This window comes from Meleagris gallopavo, chromosome 19 (genome assembly GCF_905368555.1).
Source record: "Meleagris gallopavo chromosome 19, MGAL_WU_HG_1.1, whole genome shotgun sequence".
In the NCBI taxonomy this organism is placed as follows: Eukaryota; Metazoa; Chordata; class Aves; order Galliformes; family Phasianidae; genus Meleagris; species Meleagris gallopavo.
In genome coordinates, this window is record NC_139422.1 from 1,689,569 (window position 1) to 1,705,164 (window position 15,596).

General features: G+C 48.9%; 1 protein-coding gene across 4 annotated transcripts in view; it reads left to right on the forward strand.

The window, feature by feature from the left end:
* The window catches only part of LOC100551074 (discoidin domain-containing receptor 2-like), a 51,620-nt gene that overhangs the window by 11,766 nt on the left and 24,258 nt on the right, over window positions 1-15,596 (forward strand). For 3 of the 4 annotated variants that reach the window (XM_085239118.1, XM_085239117.1, XM_085239115.1), the window contains 2 exons: window positions 9,862-9,999; window positions 14,161-14,263. In XM_085239118.1, the coding sequence (XP_085095244.1) occupies window positions 9,936-9,999; window positions 14,161-14,263 (167 nt within the window). In that variant the 5' untranslated portion in view covers window positions 9,862-9,935. Of the gene's footprint in view, window positions 1-1,053; window positions 1,321-9,861; window positions 10,000-14,160; window positions 14,264-15,596 lie in introns of those variants that run through there. The other variant, XM_085239114.1, reaches the window with a different exon arrangement.

The window sequence follows — 15,596 nt, forward strand, 5'->3', positions numbered from 1 at the left end:
GAAGTGAATTGTGTAGCTGAGACGGGGCAAGGAGGCATCTGACGTGCCCATGTGACGTGCATCTCAACTCAGAGCTGTTTTCCAGTTCAGATCTGGTGTGGGCACAGCATGGCTGATGTTCCTCTATAGCACAGAGCACTCTTGCTATCAGTCCTGCTTTTAGAGGTGCGTGGGACAGGGGTCTGATGATGCAGTGCCAGCAGCAGGCTGTGTGGCTCCATCTCAAAGCATTCCATCACAGCAGTGTCCCCTTCCCCTGGCGCTGTGGTGGTTCCTGCTGTTCCTGCAGATCCCAGCCCTGGGCTCATGAAAGAGCACGGGGATAGGGATGCTGATGCTGTTAGTTCCTTGTGCTGGTTTCAAACAGACTGTGCAGGAGTGGTGTGTTGCCAAGTAGTTTTGCTGCCCCTGTGGAACCTCAGCAATGTCACCTGCCAGTGAGGGTCCTGTAGGGATCCCCCCAGGTGCTGCCTGGTATTGAGTTTGTTATTATCTCTTTCATCCTGTATTTCTAAAAGAAAAGAGGCAAATGCGGGATCTGCCGACCTTGCTGTGCGGGATGCTGGCTCAGGGGAGCAGCAGGGCTGTGCTCTGTGCTGAAGGTCCCTCCTGCCCTGCCCTTATCACTGTGCCCTCCTTGCAGGACAGACTCCAGCAGCAAACCCCAGGACTGAGGAGTTCTGTGTCTCCCTTTCACCTGCATTTAATAAGTGATGAGTTACACCTCTGCTTTTTTCCTCCCCCCACGGACAGCCGGGGCTGGGGAAGGATTTTGAGTGTGTTGAACTGACAGCTGCTGCTTTTCTTGTTCCTGTCCGTATTAAACAAGAAGGTGCAAGCTGGCAGCGCAGGGCCCGGCCTGCCTCCGAGACTACACGGGCCCTGCTTCCTGAGCAGGAGAGCTGCTTTATGTTGTGGTTTTACTAAATGAATTCAAAGCTTGGCCTTCCTCCAGCCTGAGCCCGGGCCGAACGCCAGCAGAGCAGCCCCTGGGGAGAGCGCTGGAGCGAGGAGGGGCCGGCGGGACAGGGAAGAGCGGAGGAATCCGAGGAGGCAGATCCGCCTCGCCGACGAGCTCCCTTCCCATCTGCTCGGCCGGCAGTCGCCATAGGAACCGCGCTGACAGAGGCAGGGCCGCCTCTCGAGCCCGTCCGTGTGCGCGGAGGGAGGGAGCGGGGAGGAGCTCCTGGAGTTTGAACGCATCGTGCGTGCCGGTGGAGAGCTGCGAGGAATGTCGGCGGGACGGCCCGGCTCGGGCCGCGGGGCGCGGAGGACGCGTTGCGGTCGTTCCCCGCTGTCGGCGGCCCCCGAGCGAGGCAGGTGGGTGGGCGGCCGGCTGGGGCAGTCGCGGCGCTCTGCTCGCGGCCCGCCGGCTCTCGGCCCCGCTTTCCCTTCCGTGGGGATTCGCGGGGCCGCCGTCGGGTTTGCAGCCGTTGCGCCCGCAGGAAGGGCTCGGGGGCCGGGGTGCCGGGCTCCCTGCCGCACCGGGTGGCACGTCGGGGTCCTGGCAGCTTTCTTGGCACGCAGGGCTGCTGCCGCTGCTCCGCGCCCTGGCAGGGGTTCATTGCGGGACTTTCCGCTCCGGATAAGTGTGATTACTTCCCTGGTAAACCCCCTTTTTTCCAGGTGCTGAGAACTTTCCCAAGCAGCCCCGTTCCCACCGCGGAGCCTTGCAGGGTTGCTTTCCGCTCCGCGGGTTTTTATTTAATAGTTTGGCTGAAATTCCATCCACTCTTTGTGTGCCGCGGAGAACAACGCGTTCGTGGGGCTTCTGCTCTTTTAAATAAGGGTAAGATAGCGCTGCTCTCTGCGTGAAGCTGCTGGAGGCTGCGCGGACACAAAGCTCCAACCGTGGCAACAGGGAAATGCAGGAGCCGGGCTGCGGGCAGGCAGAGAACAGCCCGACCTGCAGCACAGAGCTCTATGCTGGCCTTAATTACAGCTTTGCTTGTACCTGCCTGGGTGAGGGCTTGCAGCCAGCAAACCCTGCCTGTTGCCGTGCTGGTGGAACCACGGCTGTTCTTACTGTGGAGATCCAGTGCCCGTGTTGCACTGAATGAGTCCTTGCTGCTTTGTGGCAGTGCGTCCCGGAGGCGTAACGTGTGTGCTGTGGAATTTCATTTCCTCAATTTTAATTTGCTGGTTTTAATTTCAGTCCAGTACAGAAAAGAGGTAAAGGGGATCCTCTTCTTTGGTCTAGACATCGTCGTTTTGTATATTTTATTTCCCATATTTCTTATTGCCTCAAACAATCTGGGACTTGCAACTTTTCCTACACCTCCCTGCCTTTCCTAATCTTATTAATTTTGTGATCTCCTCTTTCTGGTTTGTCTTGAAAAAGATTCCATCAGGCCCGGCTGTGCTGCCTTTCCATGGCTGTGAAATGCTGCGAGATCTCTCTCAGTGTCCTTGTTTTGCTTTGTTTATAAACAAACCATTTGGTTTGATTGCTTGAAGTACATTGTGGTAAGCAGGGATGCTCTCTGAACTGTCTGCAGTCATGCTACGTATTTCGTTGGAACACTGAGTTAATTAACATTTCATCTCAGTGTGCAAGAAGTTAAACTTTATCTTTTAGAGCTGTACCAGTGAATAGCACACCCTGCAGAACACAGAGCTGCCTGAAAATCATTGCTGGCTCTCTGGGCTTGGAGCAGAGATTCAGCTCACCCCAAAACTTTGCCCCTCTCTGCTCCTGTTTTTGCTGGGCACTTCCCCAGTTAAACTTGAAAAGCACTTTGTAGTGAGCACAGCTCACTGAGCAGCGTGCAGCCAGGCTTCCCCTGCTCTGCCCTCCAAAGAAGTGAGCTGTGCTGTGAAGCTGCCTGCACCCATGGAATGCAGTTGGTGATAACAGCCTGTGCTTCTTGCTGTTGGAAAAGCTTGCTCCAGCTTGGTCTCTGTAAAAGTGGGCTGGTAAATGTTTTGAGGGAAGACAACAGCAGTGCTGTCACAATGAGGTCAGTGACAGGTGCACGGAAATTTCTTTTTCTGAATGAAGGGACGTTTCTACAAAACCCATAAAATGCAGCATTTGGTAGTGCTAGCATTGCTGCGGTGCTCTGATGTAAACTGGGTTGCCAGCTGAACTAGTAGGAGTTCCAGCGTAGAGTTTGTTTTCCTTTCCACTGAACCATCTCCTGGTGCTTGGCTCCCACCCTCGCACAGCCCAACCAGCAGCTCTCAGCTCGGGGCTGGATGCTCCACACTGCTCTGCACGTTGTTTGCTTCCCTTCTGCTTTTGCAAAGAGGCTGCTTGGCCTGGACGTCTTTCAAAAAGAATCTGGATGGAGCAGTCTGCATGGAAGCGTAGGTAGGGAGCTGTAACTGTGAGCTGGGTTTTCTGGAAGGGAGCAGTCAATAGAGAAAACTAATTACAACTGAAAGAAACACAAATGTAGCTCAGGGCAGTGAGAAGTACTTTGATATCTGTGTGGATTTGTGGATGTGCCCTGGTGCATCACCCAGCTGGTGGGTAAAGCACGCCGATGGTGGTTTGGATGGAGGACTCAGCACTGCTTTGCCATCCGTGTGAGCTCTCCCTTTCCTTGTAGCTGTGCTCAGATGGCACCGTCCCAGTTTCCATTCGGCCGATCCGTGTTCTGTTGATGAGGTTGATTTACAAAGTGCCACCTGATAGCTCCCAAAAATAGAAGCCAGTGGGAGCACGATCTGTGCTGTGCAGAGGGCTGCTGCCATACCCCGGCCTCTGGGATGAGTTCTGCTGCTCTGGTACATCTTTAGGGAAGACAGAGTGCAATTGAAGCCTGGAAGCTGGGGGAACTTCAGTCCATGGAGTCTTTTAAACCCTGGCTGGCCAAAGCCTTGCACTGCTGCTCTGAGCTTGGTGCTAACCCTGCAGTGCTCTGCCCAGGAGCTCATCCAGCCCGAACGGCTCTGAGCCTCCGTAACTTGAGCTCCTTCTGAGTGTGAGTTTGAGCACTGTTAAGTAAAAGGTTATGGTGGAGCCCCTTGAGAACAGGGAGGGAGGAAGGTGGTTTAGATTGAGTGCTCTTAATACTCCATCTGTCATCTGTGTGGTTAACATGTCATATAAATGGTTGCTATGTGAGCCTCGGAGCGGGAGATGGTGGGTCTGGGAGGAGCGTTGTGAGCTTGTAGCTGCTGAGCTTTAAAGATTGTTTAAAGAAAAAAAGTAAACAGCCTCAAAAAAGAGGAGGAACTAAAAAAACCTGTAGAGAAACACAAGTGTAAGGAATAGAGGAGAGCTATACGTGTGCCACTGTGGGTTCTGCTTAGGAAGGAAGCTCTGGTAAGGGACAAAGTGATGCCTTTGCTTGGGCAACAGGAGATGGTCAGAGCCTTCTGTTCGTGCCTATCATCTGTTCTCCTGCACAGTACGGTGAACTGCATTTCCTTATCTCTGGCTCTACTTCTCTGTTTTCTGTTTTGGCCTGGTTAGCTTGATGGGTTGTGTTGCATTTCACTGATGCTTAAATCTGGTTTGTGAGGAAGAGCTCTGAGCAGTTTCCCAAACTGAGAACACCCCATTGCTGTGGAATCAGCCCACAGGCAAGAGGGAAATGCTGGAACATTTGGGGTATCATACTTGCCCACACTTCTCCCGGGCTGCAGCTGAGGTTGCCCTTTGTGCTTGTGGCCATGAGATGAGCCTTCTCCAAATGTTGTATATCCACCACGTACGAATGCCCTGGATATGATTATTTTTTTTCCTAAAATCTTGCAGGAGTTGTTGCTTTCTTTTCCCCCAGCAGCCTCATCAGGTCTTTGGCTGTGCTGTGGAAAGGCTCAGACCCTCACCAGCTTCTTGAGAACCCCATCACCCACCTACAGGTACACAAAGCATACCAGACCTCCATGGTCTTCTGCCACAGTCCCCTCTGTGCTGTCCCTATCCCTGCCCCGTGTGCCACTCTGCAGCACTGTTGGTCACTGAACGAATTCCATGCACTCTCTGCTAGACTCTCTGTACGTCTCCAAATGCCACCTTGAAGATCACACTGAAGCTACTTGCTTTTTCTAGGTCTTCTTACCTTATGCATCTTGATAAACCCCAACCTCTTTCCCTGAAGTCTGGTTGCTGTCACCCACAGCCATGTGGAGTCCGGCCATGCCTTGTGTTCCCTGCTACGCTCCTGATGCTGCCACGTGGTTCTGGTCTCCCTGGCCATCTCCCCTTGGTCCCCCACCTCCCCTTGGTCCCCTGCATGAGGACCTCGCTGGCATGCCCAGTTCCTCCGTAGTGTCCAGCATGTTGGCCTTCGTTCTCTATGGTCCTTGGTCTGTCCTGGTCCCACAAAGTCACACAAGTTACTCACACAAAGTAAGTGTGTCACACAAAGACTTCTCCTTGTGTTATATCCAGGGCTGGCTGCAGGGACTGTTCTTCAGGTTTGCTTATGGGAAAATTTGTCACCTTCTTCTCATGGAGCCCAGTATGCTGTTATGGGGCTGCAGCCATCTGGTAACCCCCTGGTGCTGGGGTGGCTGGCCTTCTCAGGCCAGGGATCCTGATGTAAATTATATATTTTCCAATCTAATGGCAGCTGGCTTAGCTAGAAGATAATGCCTTTCCTTATGACATTTGTCCCTGTGTGCTCTTAGCGTGATGCCAGCTGAGTTGTGAGGGCGAATCTTTGTTATTGGTAAATGGGAGCTTATAGGGAGGAGGTGATTGGAACTCTTTCTGCTAAGCATTTTCATCAGCACATTTAGTTTGGTCAGGACTGGGGCTGCGTGGGCTTATGTGTGCTCCAGAGGTGGACTGTTGGGGTGTCCAATTAATTCTGAGGCAACAGAAAAGCCCCGCCGTTGTTCTGGGGCCCTTGAAATGGCAGTCACACCTCCCTGCCTCCTCCTTCAGGCTTCAGATATTGCCCCATTTAGTGGCTTTGCTGCTTCCTCCTTGAGCGCCTTTAGGGCTGCTAGGATGTAATGTCCAGTCATCCTGACTGTTCTTGAACCCCCTCTGGGGATATTTCCATTCTGAATAGATCCTCCTGGTACACAGCATGCAGAAATGGATGCACACCCATGAGCCTTGGTCATGACCATGGGATATCTTGGCACACTGCTGGGCATCTTTAATGGGATTCCTGCAACAAACCCGAAGGTCCCACTCCAAGGTAATGATCTGCAAAGGAACCAGTTAAAACAAATGGCAGTTTCAGTCAGGATCTAGAGAGGCTTGCAAACATGCCAGACCTCCGTAATGGATCTCTGGAGGGAGAATAGTGCCTGGAGGAGCTCCAAGTCCCACCTTCTTCATGCAGATAGCTACAGAACAGCTCCCTCCTGTGCTCAGAGTGCTTGCAGGGCACACAGGGAGCTGGGCAAGGTGAGCTGTGCTGATGGAGAGCTGGACTGGGTGTTTACACGCAGTATCTGCTGGCTATGTTGGGAAAAAAGCTGCCCTCCATTGCATTTCTCAGTGAGTTTTTCAGCAACTAGATTTTTTTTTTTCCACTCTCACAATGATTGTAACAGGATTTTATTCTCCTTCAGCCAGCTGTTAGCAATTAGCAACTTGATCCATTCAGTCTGAGGACAGAGTTTAACACTTTCTTGCCACTGTGAGGATGTTGCTAATCCTGTTTGTGCTGGTCTGGGTCTTGTGCAGTGGTGTTGGCACTCTATGTACATGTGCAGGTCAGGAGGAGAGACACCATAAACCCAGGGACTCCAGTGCAGCTGAAAGAGCTGTGAGGAAAAGTGAGTTGTCAGCCCAGAAAAAAAAATCATTTGGAAGATGATTCCCAAGCAGTTTGCACAGAGGCTTGTATTTTGTAGTGTATTCCAGTGTGCTCTAGCACATGGAAGCGTGCACTTTGGAAATCAAATCTATTACCAGCTGAGATTTAGCCTCAGCAGAAATCAGCATCAGTAGTTGTTCAAACAGCAGTTCCCAGGATGAAGAGCTCCAGAGTGGAGCCGAGGTTCCTCTAAATTATGAGATGAGTGGAAAAACATCCTGGTGTCTTGCACAAGGCACCAACAGCTGCGGTAGGGCTTGAGAAGATGAGGAGTGATGCTGCTTGCACAGTGGTGGTCCAGGAGCAGGAGCTAAGTGTGCTTGGAAGAAAAAATTCAGAGCACACTTAACCCAGCTGCTGGGATCTCCAGTAGGGTTCATCTGGAAATATTCCTTCTCTGCCACATACGAAGGTGAGGATTCTTCTCACTTAACCGTGGCCATCAGGATAAGCCTTGTCCAAGACAGCTCTTTGTCTTCTGTCTGCCATCAGTGGAGAAGGATGCATCCCACAACGATTCATCTTGCTTATTTTGGACCCTCTTTGGGTAAGGAAATGGAAGCAGAGGTCTCTAGGCCAAATGCAGCTTTTTCATAGGCACAGAACTGCAGGCAGGTGAGCTCTACAGCCAGCTCTGAAACTTTCCTAGCGTATTTCGTGGAGACCAAGCTGGCTGCTCTGGTCACATCTTCCAGTTTCAGTTTGCTGTTCCCTTAAGACACGCTGGTTTTACATGACCTGCTGAGCTCCACATGCCCCTGGGAAAGGCCCTGGTCTGTGGGATGGGATCAGAGAGGCAACCCATGTGCTGTCCCAGCCCATGCTGTTCCTCCTGCACTGGCTGCTGGCTCATGCCAAGAGCTGGCATGCTGCTCGGGCATTTCTGCATGCCTTCTCTTGCTCTCCCTGGTTCACTCTACCCTCTTGTTGTCTCTGATGTACTGATCACTGTGTTCAGATGGACATATAACAACGTGGCTAGACAGATGATTATATAATAGGTTTGATTTGGGACATGTGATCTTTAGGTAAATGGGCACCTAAATGATGGTGTTTGTTCTGTACCTGGTCAAAACAGATAATTTTGGATGCTGCCGCTGTCTGTGTTGCATGTCACGTGTATTATATTGCAGGGATAATTGTGGCCATTGCTGTGACTTGAGAAGCTCTAGTAAAAAGGCAAGTCCTTATTCTAAGCCTTAGTACCTCTCAGTGCCTGTCACTCAGAGAGCCGAAGCGTTTGGATGCTTAAAATCACATCAGGGATTGCTCTGATTCCTTTTGTTTTTGCCTCAGCAGAGGGCTCGTGTCCTCACCTGACAGTAGGCAGTATCTGTTTCAGTGCTCTGTGGCTGTTAACCCTGGGTGACTTACGGAGGACCTTTCCAGAGTATTGTGGCGGGTGCTGGCCTGTGTCTCCACAGATGTCTCATCCTTTCCTGCTTGCCAGGCTGTCCTCGTGTTCTGAAGGGGGTGATGAGGATGTGGAGCATCTGTGTGCTTGTCCTCTGCCAGCTGAGGACTCCTGCACAGTTGGCAGCTGTTAAACCTCCAGCTGAGAGGCCACCTGGGAGATGTCTCTAAGTTGCTGTTCTCCTGCCAGGACCCCCTCAGGACCTGGCAGCTCTGTTACTGCGTGGGACACACACAGGGAAGGAGCATTCCCAGCCCAAGCTGCACCCACAGGGCGCCCCAGACCCCTCCAAGCAGTTCTCTGCTCTGTCTCCATCTCAGGCAGTGCCCTTGCAGTTGTGAGATTTTTGCCTCTTGCTCATATTGTCACGTTGCTGGGCACAGCACCCATCATTAATTCCCCCTCCTGCACCACATTTGGCTTTCCCAGGAAGGCCCCTAGCTTGGTTTTCAGACTCAGAGCTATTCTCTCTGATGGAGTGAATCCAGCAAGGACAATGGCCAATAGCAAATCCTTAGGAAGGAGAATAAAAACAGGGCAAGCCTCAGTGATTCTAACCCTGATTTAGCTCCCGGGTGTCTAGCAATGTGCAGCTGGGGGATTTCCTGAGCCAAAGGTTTTACCTTCAGATTTAGGAACCAGTGGTGCATCTTTGTTGTGAAGAAAGCCAATTGTTTGGGTATCCACGGCAACTTGAGGCTGTGAGTTGCTGGCTTAGTTATGTGGGGTGGGAAGAACCATCTTTTGTTAGAAATCTCTGAGCTAATGGCATCTGATGCTCTGCCATTCCTAAACGTGTGTCTGCGCTGGCATGGTGATGATCTCTTCCTTTCATTAACAAATCCTAACATTCGATTTTTACCTTTTTGATACCACTCTGAGGGTTCTTCAGCAAATATTCCTTGGCACTGGCAACTTTTAATTTATTGGTTTGTTCTGTTTTCTTCTATTCTAACGTTCAAGTTCAAGACAAACCCTCTAACCTGCCTATTCTAAAGCAGTCTTCTGGGATGGGAACTTCCTGAGGCAGTTTGTAATGAATGTGGACACAAAGAATCAATGTAACCTCACTGATAAACACCTTAAGGAGCACGAGGTCATACTATGGCTTTCCACTGAAATTGCCAGAGTTTAAGCCCTTTGCTATTTTTCTCATTTCCAAACAGGAAATTAAGTGTACTTGCATGTGTGAGTGCACACGCTCTGTTGGCAGCAATGTTGACACGAAGGGAGAGATTACTTTCACCCTGGTTTGGAAATTTACCTCTAGATTGTGTGACATTTGGGTATTTGGGGGTTAGCAGTTGGTGCGGATAGAAGTGCGTATCTGGGTACAGCACTGCCTGGGGAGCCTGGCTGGGCCATCCAGGTTGGCTGCAGCGGCAGCTTCTGTGCTCATTATATAACGAGGAAACTGATTAATAAATGGAGGAGTTATTGCTTTCATTAGTCTTGTTTAAGAGCAGTTGTTGGGTATGTCTGTGTAGAAGGCTGTGGAGCTGAGCTGGATTACCCTTCAGCTCTAGAGGTGCACAGGTAAGCAGGCAGTATTAACCCATCAGTTAGCCCTGGTCAGGAGCTGAGGTCAGGGCACTTCTGAAGGCACGAACTGCCCAACCCAGCACAAGGCAATGGCAGTAGAGCATGCTGACGCAGCAGCGTGGCCGTCCTGCCTTTGGAGGGCTCTCATCTTCTCTTTGCTTTGTGTTTCAGAAATGTAGATCGCAGCTGCTGCCTGTGAAGGACTCGTGCCCATCTGAGCCTGCGCAGAGTCTCTGACTGCTACCATGATCTTCTGCATACTGCTGCTGGCCTCCCTGCCTGAGCCATCCGGCTCCGAAGTCAACCCTGGTAGGGAGCTGCCAGATTGGGCTCCAATCTCCCAATTCCCCTGTCTTCATTCTCAGCCTTTCTTTGCCTTTCGGGGTGAACACGTGTAAATGTAATGAATAGGCATAAACATAATTGCTACTGTAGTCCCCGATTGCCTGCTTCTAGGCTGAGGTAGATGGTTTACTCTGACTGTGCTGATGTGCAATGTCTGACAGTTCCAGGAGGGCTCAGGCATGTGGATTTCTTCCTTCCAGTGCTTTCAGCAGGCCTGTGTGGAGTTCTGGTTCTCTCCTCATTGCTTTGGCTGTACAACCTGCAGAACAAACCTAATTGTAGGCTGGCTCAGAGATGCTTTGCTCACTGTGGAAAGCCAATCACCAGTTAGCAAAGCATAAACAGCAGTTCTGCAGCCAGCAAAGGGGATTCTGGAGAGAGATGTGGAAGGGAATATTTAGAAACCATACCTGGCATAAGGCTAAGCTATAGGTAGGAGTGCAGGCCTGTGAGTCCCTGTGGGGGGAATGACCTCTTATCCTGCAGCACTGAGCAAGTTACAAGTCTGAGTGATTAATAAGATAATGATCTGCAGTATATTGCAAAAATCAGCGTAATAAGGTGGCTGCTGCTGGAGATGGTCTGAAATTAATTAGTCTAATCTGTGTCCAGATTGGCCCAAGGTGTGGTGAGCCAGCAGTGCTGCCCTGGAGGGGTTGTTGTGTCTGGCTGTGTTTGAAGCACTGTGGCTGTGTTTGGCTCTGACCCCACTGTCCCTTGTAGATGTTTGCAGCAGTTTGAGGTCGTGCTGCAGCCACACAGATGTGAAGTGAGGCCTGTGGGGGAGCTCAGCAGGTATTTATATGCCTGTTCCCTGTGCCCAGCTTTGAACAAGGGTTGCCAGCTGGTTCTGATTGTTTTCTCTGTACTTCCACAACATTTAACAATCACATGCAAATCCCTTTAGGTGGTGATAAGTACATAAATTACACGTAGGAGAAGCTGTCCTCAGTGCAGGACCTTGGCTGGAGGGTGGGCTATGAGCACAAGGCTTCCAAGAAGTGAACGTTTGGCTTTTCTAGGACCTCTGAGTTTGGCTTCCTGAAGAAGCTTAGCTTTCTTAGCTCCGCTAGCTGTTCAGCTGCCTCTGTCTCAAGGGCTGTGCCCTGTTCCCATCCAGACACCTGGCCCAGCTGGTGCTCCTTGGCTGCAATGCCCACTGACTGTCTTGCTCTGAGCTGCTCTAGAAGCAATCTGAAGCATCTCCAAAGCCTGTCTGCAGCACTGCCTGTTAGCAGAGCAGGTGCCCCCTGAACCAAGGGGCTGCTTTGTGGATGATGCCAGGCCTGGCTGGGAAGGATCCTGTATTAGTCCTTTAGCCCAGCATCAGATGCTTGATCTCACTGTGAGAGATGCGATAGACCTTCCTGTCTACCTGGCAGGGGTGTGTGTCCTGGGTGCACAATGAAGAACTGGGAAAGTCTGAGCAGGGGTCCTTGCTGGGTGGCAGAGCCCAGGTGGGCTTTTTGCACAAAAGGACTTGCTTTTTGGTGAGAGCTTTCTGCTTCTGTGAGTCACAGCTGCGTTCAGAGTGCATTCCTCAGTGCCAGGGCTGCTCTGGTTTCCATTTGCCCTTCATATGGCATTGTTGCAGGGAATGCTGTTAACCTTTAGCAAAAATGTGACCAGACAGGACTCCCACTGCAGAATCACAAGAGCGCTTTTTGCTTTCAGGTGATAATTCTGCCTTTTTGGGAACTCTTCAGATACTCACCCACAAGTCAGGAGCATAACTTTCCAGTAATTGGTCAAGTTGTACTGGTCTATTGATGGGACAGGCAAGAGTTAAGACATGTGAGGCCAGTTTGGTTTTCTAAGCTTACTGTTCAGTATCAGAACAGGCTTACAGCTCTGTCCCCCAGCTGCCTCTGCTCACTGCAGTCTGCTGCTTCAGAGCTTTCTGTGCAAGCACTTGTGTGTCCATTTGGTAGCCATTAGTGCTGTCAGATCTGTGAGCGTGCCTGGCTGGTGTCTGAGGCCATGTGAACCTGTGGCATTCATCGAGTGCTTAGTAGGTTAAGGATGGATATGTTGATGCACTGTTTTTGAATTCAGCTACCTAATGCTCAGCTACCTTGATTACATGAGTTGTTCAAGATGTAAGTCATCTTTGCCATGCTTTAGTAATCTCTTCTGTAAAGAGGCTGTTGACCTTTCCTTGTGCATAATATGTTGCATTCTCTACCTTTTGATGGGAAAGGAAGTAATGGCTGTGTTCCATATATGTTCCATATATGACCATGAACACAGACAGTTGTGTAATGGTGTTTTCTAGATTTTATATATTTATATATTTTCTAGATTTTATATATTTTATATATTTTATATATTTATATATTTATATATTTTATATATTTTATATATTTATATATTTTATATATATTGCTGATTTGCTGTTTGACTTTATTTGCACTCAGCATTCAGTGTTTGTAGAACAGTTTGTTCTAGAGGTGGGTTTTGTGCTTCTGCCTTTTCCAGGATTTACCAATGACCGTTCTGCTTTTAATTGTTTCATGATTTAATCTCAAATAACGATACAACTCTTTTTCATCTGCTATTGGTGTCAGTCTGACAGATATCTCACTTGCCTGTTTTGAATATTGAGGCTTAATGAATACATTAAGACTTTGAGCATCTCTAATATTCTGAGACATTCAAAACATGACATCAGAAGGAAGAGCTTGGCCAAGCAGAGACTTGTAAGCTGCTGCACTGGGCTGTGGTGAGCTTGCAGAGCTGTTGTCTGTACTCCTTTGAGGTACCAAGTCTGAACTCTTATCTGGAGAGAGATGCTTGCTTCCCTTACCAGTCACAGGTAGTGACAGACCAATGTGAGCAGTGTGGACTTTGCTCAATTTGCTCTAACCTGCAGTGTTAGAGCTGTAGGAGACAAAGTCAAAGGCTTTACTGAAGTCTAGGTAGATTGTATCCACAGCCTTTCCCTCATCCACCAGGTGAGTCACTGGATCATAGATGGAGATCAGGTTGGTCAGGCAGGACCTGCCTTTCATGAACCCAGTGCTGGCCGGGCTGATCCCTTGCTTGTCCTTTGCATGCTGTGTGATTGCACTCCAGATGAACTGCTCCGTGATATTCCCTGATACTGAAGTCAGGCTGACAGGCCTGTAGTTCCTGGATCCTCCTTCTGACCCTTCTTGTAGATGGCCGTTGTGTTGGTAGGTCTGCAGTTGTCTGGGACCTCCCCAGCCAACCAGGACTGCTGAGAAATGATGGACAGGGGCTTGGCAATCACTTCTCCCAGCTCGCTCAGCACCCTCAGGTGAATCCCATCCAGTCCCATGGACTTCTGGCAGTACAGGTGGAATAGCATGTTGCTAACTGTTCCCTCCTGAATTGCTGGAGTTTATTCTGCTCCTCATCTCTATCTTTCAGCTCAGGGGTTCAGTACCCTGAGGACAACTCATGTGACTATTACAGACAGAAGAAAAGAAGGCATCAAAAATCTCAGCCTCTTCTTTCTTCTAATACTCTAATATTCCCCACTGCATCTCATAAATGATAGAGGTTCTTCTTGGACCTTCTTTTGTTGTTAATATATTTGTAAAAACATTTTTATTATCTTTTTACAGTGGTTGCCAGATTTAATTCTAGCCTACCAGCCTCACTTCCAACCCTGGCATGCTTCCTTCATTTCTAGCGAGCCTGGTTTTATCCCTTTCCCCATTCAAACCTAGTCTGAAGCTGTCTCAGTAAGCCCTGCCAACTCCTAGGCTGGAATGCTTTTCCCCTTTGAGACTGGTGGAGCCCATCCGTTGCCAGTGGGCTCAGGGTTGAATTAACTGCCCTGTGATCAAAAAAAACAGTTGCAATACATTTCACTGTAGAGTGGGTCCATGCAATCAGTAATACTAGTATGATTTTGGGTTTCTTGTTTTTTGTAAAGCTTTTGTCTTGCCAGGACTCTGCTGAATGATACTGAGTGTATTTCAGTACTTATAATTTTAGTTTATTGCCATTACAAAGCATTTCATCCTTTTTATTTGCGTTCTTGATTTTATCATTACCATGTTTATTCCCTAGGCATGGCAGCCTTTTAATTAAACTTGTCTGTTGGTCTCTAAAGAGTTGGTATTGATTTTTGCTTGCTTTGGTTCCTATTTTCAGCTACATGCCGTTACCCTTTGGGAATGCATGAAGGCACAATACGGGATGAAGACATCACTGCTTCCAGCCAGTGGTATGATTCCACAGGACCCCAGTATGCACGGTAGGCTAACGTATGGCAAAATACAAAATTTTGATTTTTCTTTTGAAATTATCCAATATGTGATTGAGGAAAAGATATTTGTTTAGCTTCCCTGTTAAAGAAACTCATTCTTGCAACACATGAAGCTGTGACTCAATATTAAGAATTTTCCCCATGAAGTAGTGAGATGTCAGACATGTACCCAGGGATGTGGCCATGTCTCAGTGTTTGGAGCAGTTCAGGATTTGGCTGTTCAAGGCAACACAGCATAGTGTTGGATTGAGCCCCATGGAGAGCAGGAGATTGGACTGGACTTCTACAAGTCACTTCCAACACTGATCTGCCAATGGATTTGGACCTTAAAAGTCAGCGCCCCAGGGGCTCTTGCAGAGTGTTTGAAACTAACTTGTAGGAAAGCACTGATGAGGATGAATTTTCAACAGCATCCTTTTGAACAAATGAGCTGTGTCCACTTGGACCCAAAAACCTCGAAAATGTAGAGTTGAGGAATTGTAAAAAAGCAGCTTGAGGATTTTCTCAAGGTTGAGCAGTACTAACATGTTTCTCATGAGCCTGGCTCTTCATTTTTGTTGTTTCATTTACCTCAAAGCTGATATTTTCAAAATATTTACAAATCTGACTTTCCTCAGACTTGTTTGTTACGATGATGTCAAACATTCCTATAGTTTCTACGCAACTCAGATTTGAATTTCAAGTTAGCTATAATGCTTTATTTATATTTATACTATTTTGGCTTACACCCAGTTCTGCAAATACGTGGGGCATCACTTACCATGTGCTATCAAAATCTGCTCACTTACCATGTGCTACCAAAATCTGCTTGCCAGGACAGCTGTATGTCCACAGGGTGAAGACATAAAGATGTCCCCGGCTGACTTTGTTAGAGCTGTCTTTCTCTTGCCACTACCTTGACCTGTAGTGTCTCCTGGGTACTTCTTTCCTTGGTTCATAGGGGTTGACTGCACTCATTAAGTCCATCAATTAGAGCCGAGATTGCTGTCAGAATGACAAGGACCCTTCAAGGGCTTCCTGTTTGCTAGGAAATCTGTTGCTGAAGAGACTGCATAGTCTTCTTGTGTCCACATTAGAAACTTTCACCAACTGCTGGCTTGCACAGCCAAACTCAGACAAGTCTAGGTAGGGCATTGGTGCTTTTAGTGGCTCCACTTGCTGGTGAGTCCCTTCCAGCTCGGGCTGTTCTGTGGTTATAAAGTTCTATTGCCATGCTCTTCTTGGCATGCAGTCTCCAAGGATTAAAAACCTGAATTTTTGCATCTGGTACTGCAGTGCTCAACTTGTAAGCACAGAGTTCCGCATCATGTAGCTTGCAGTG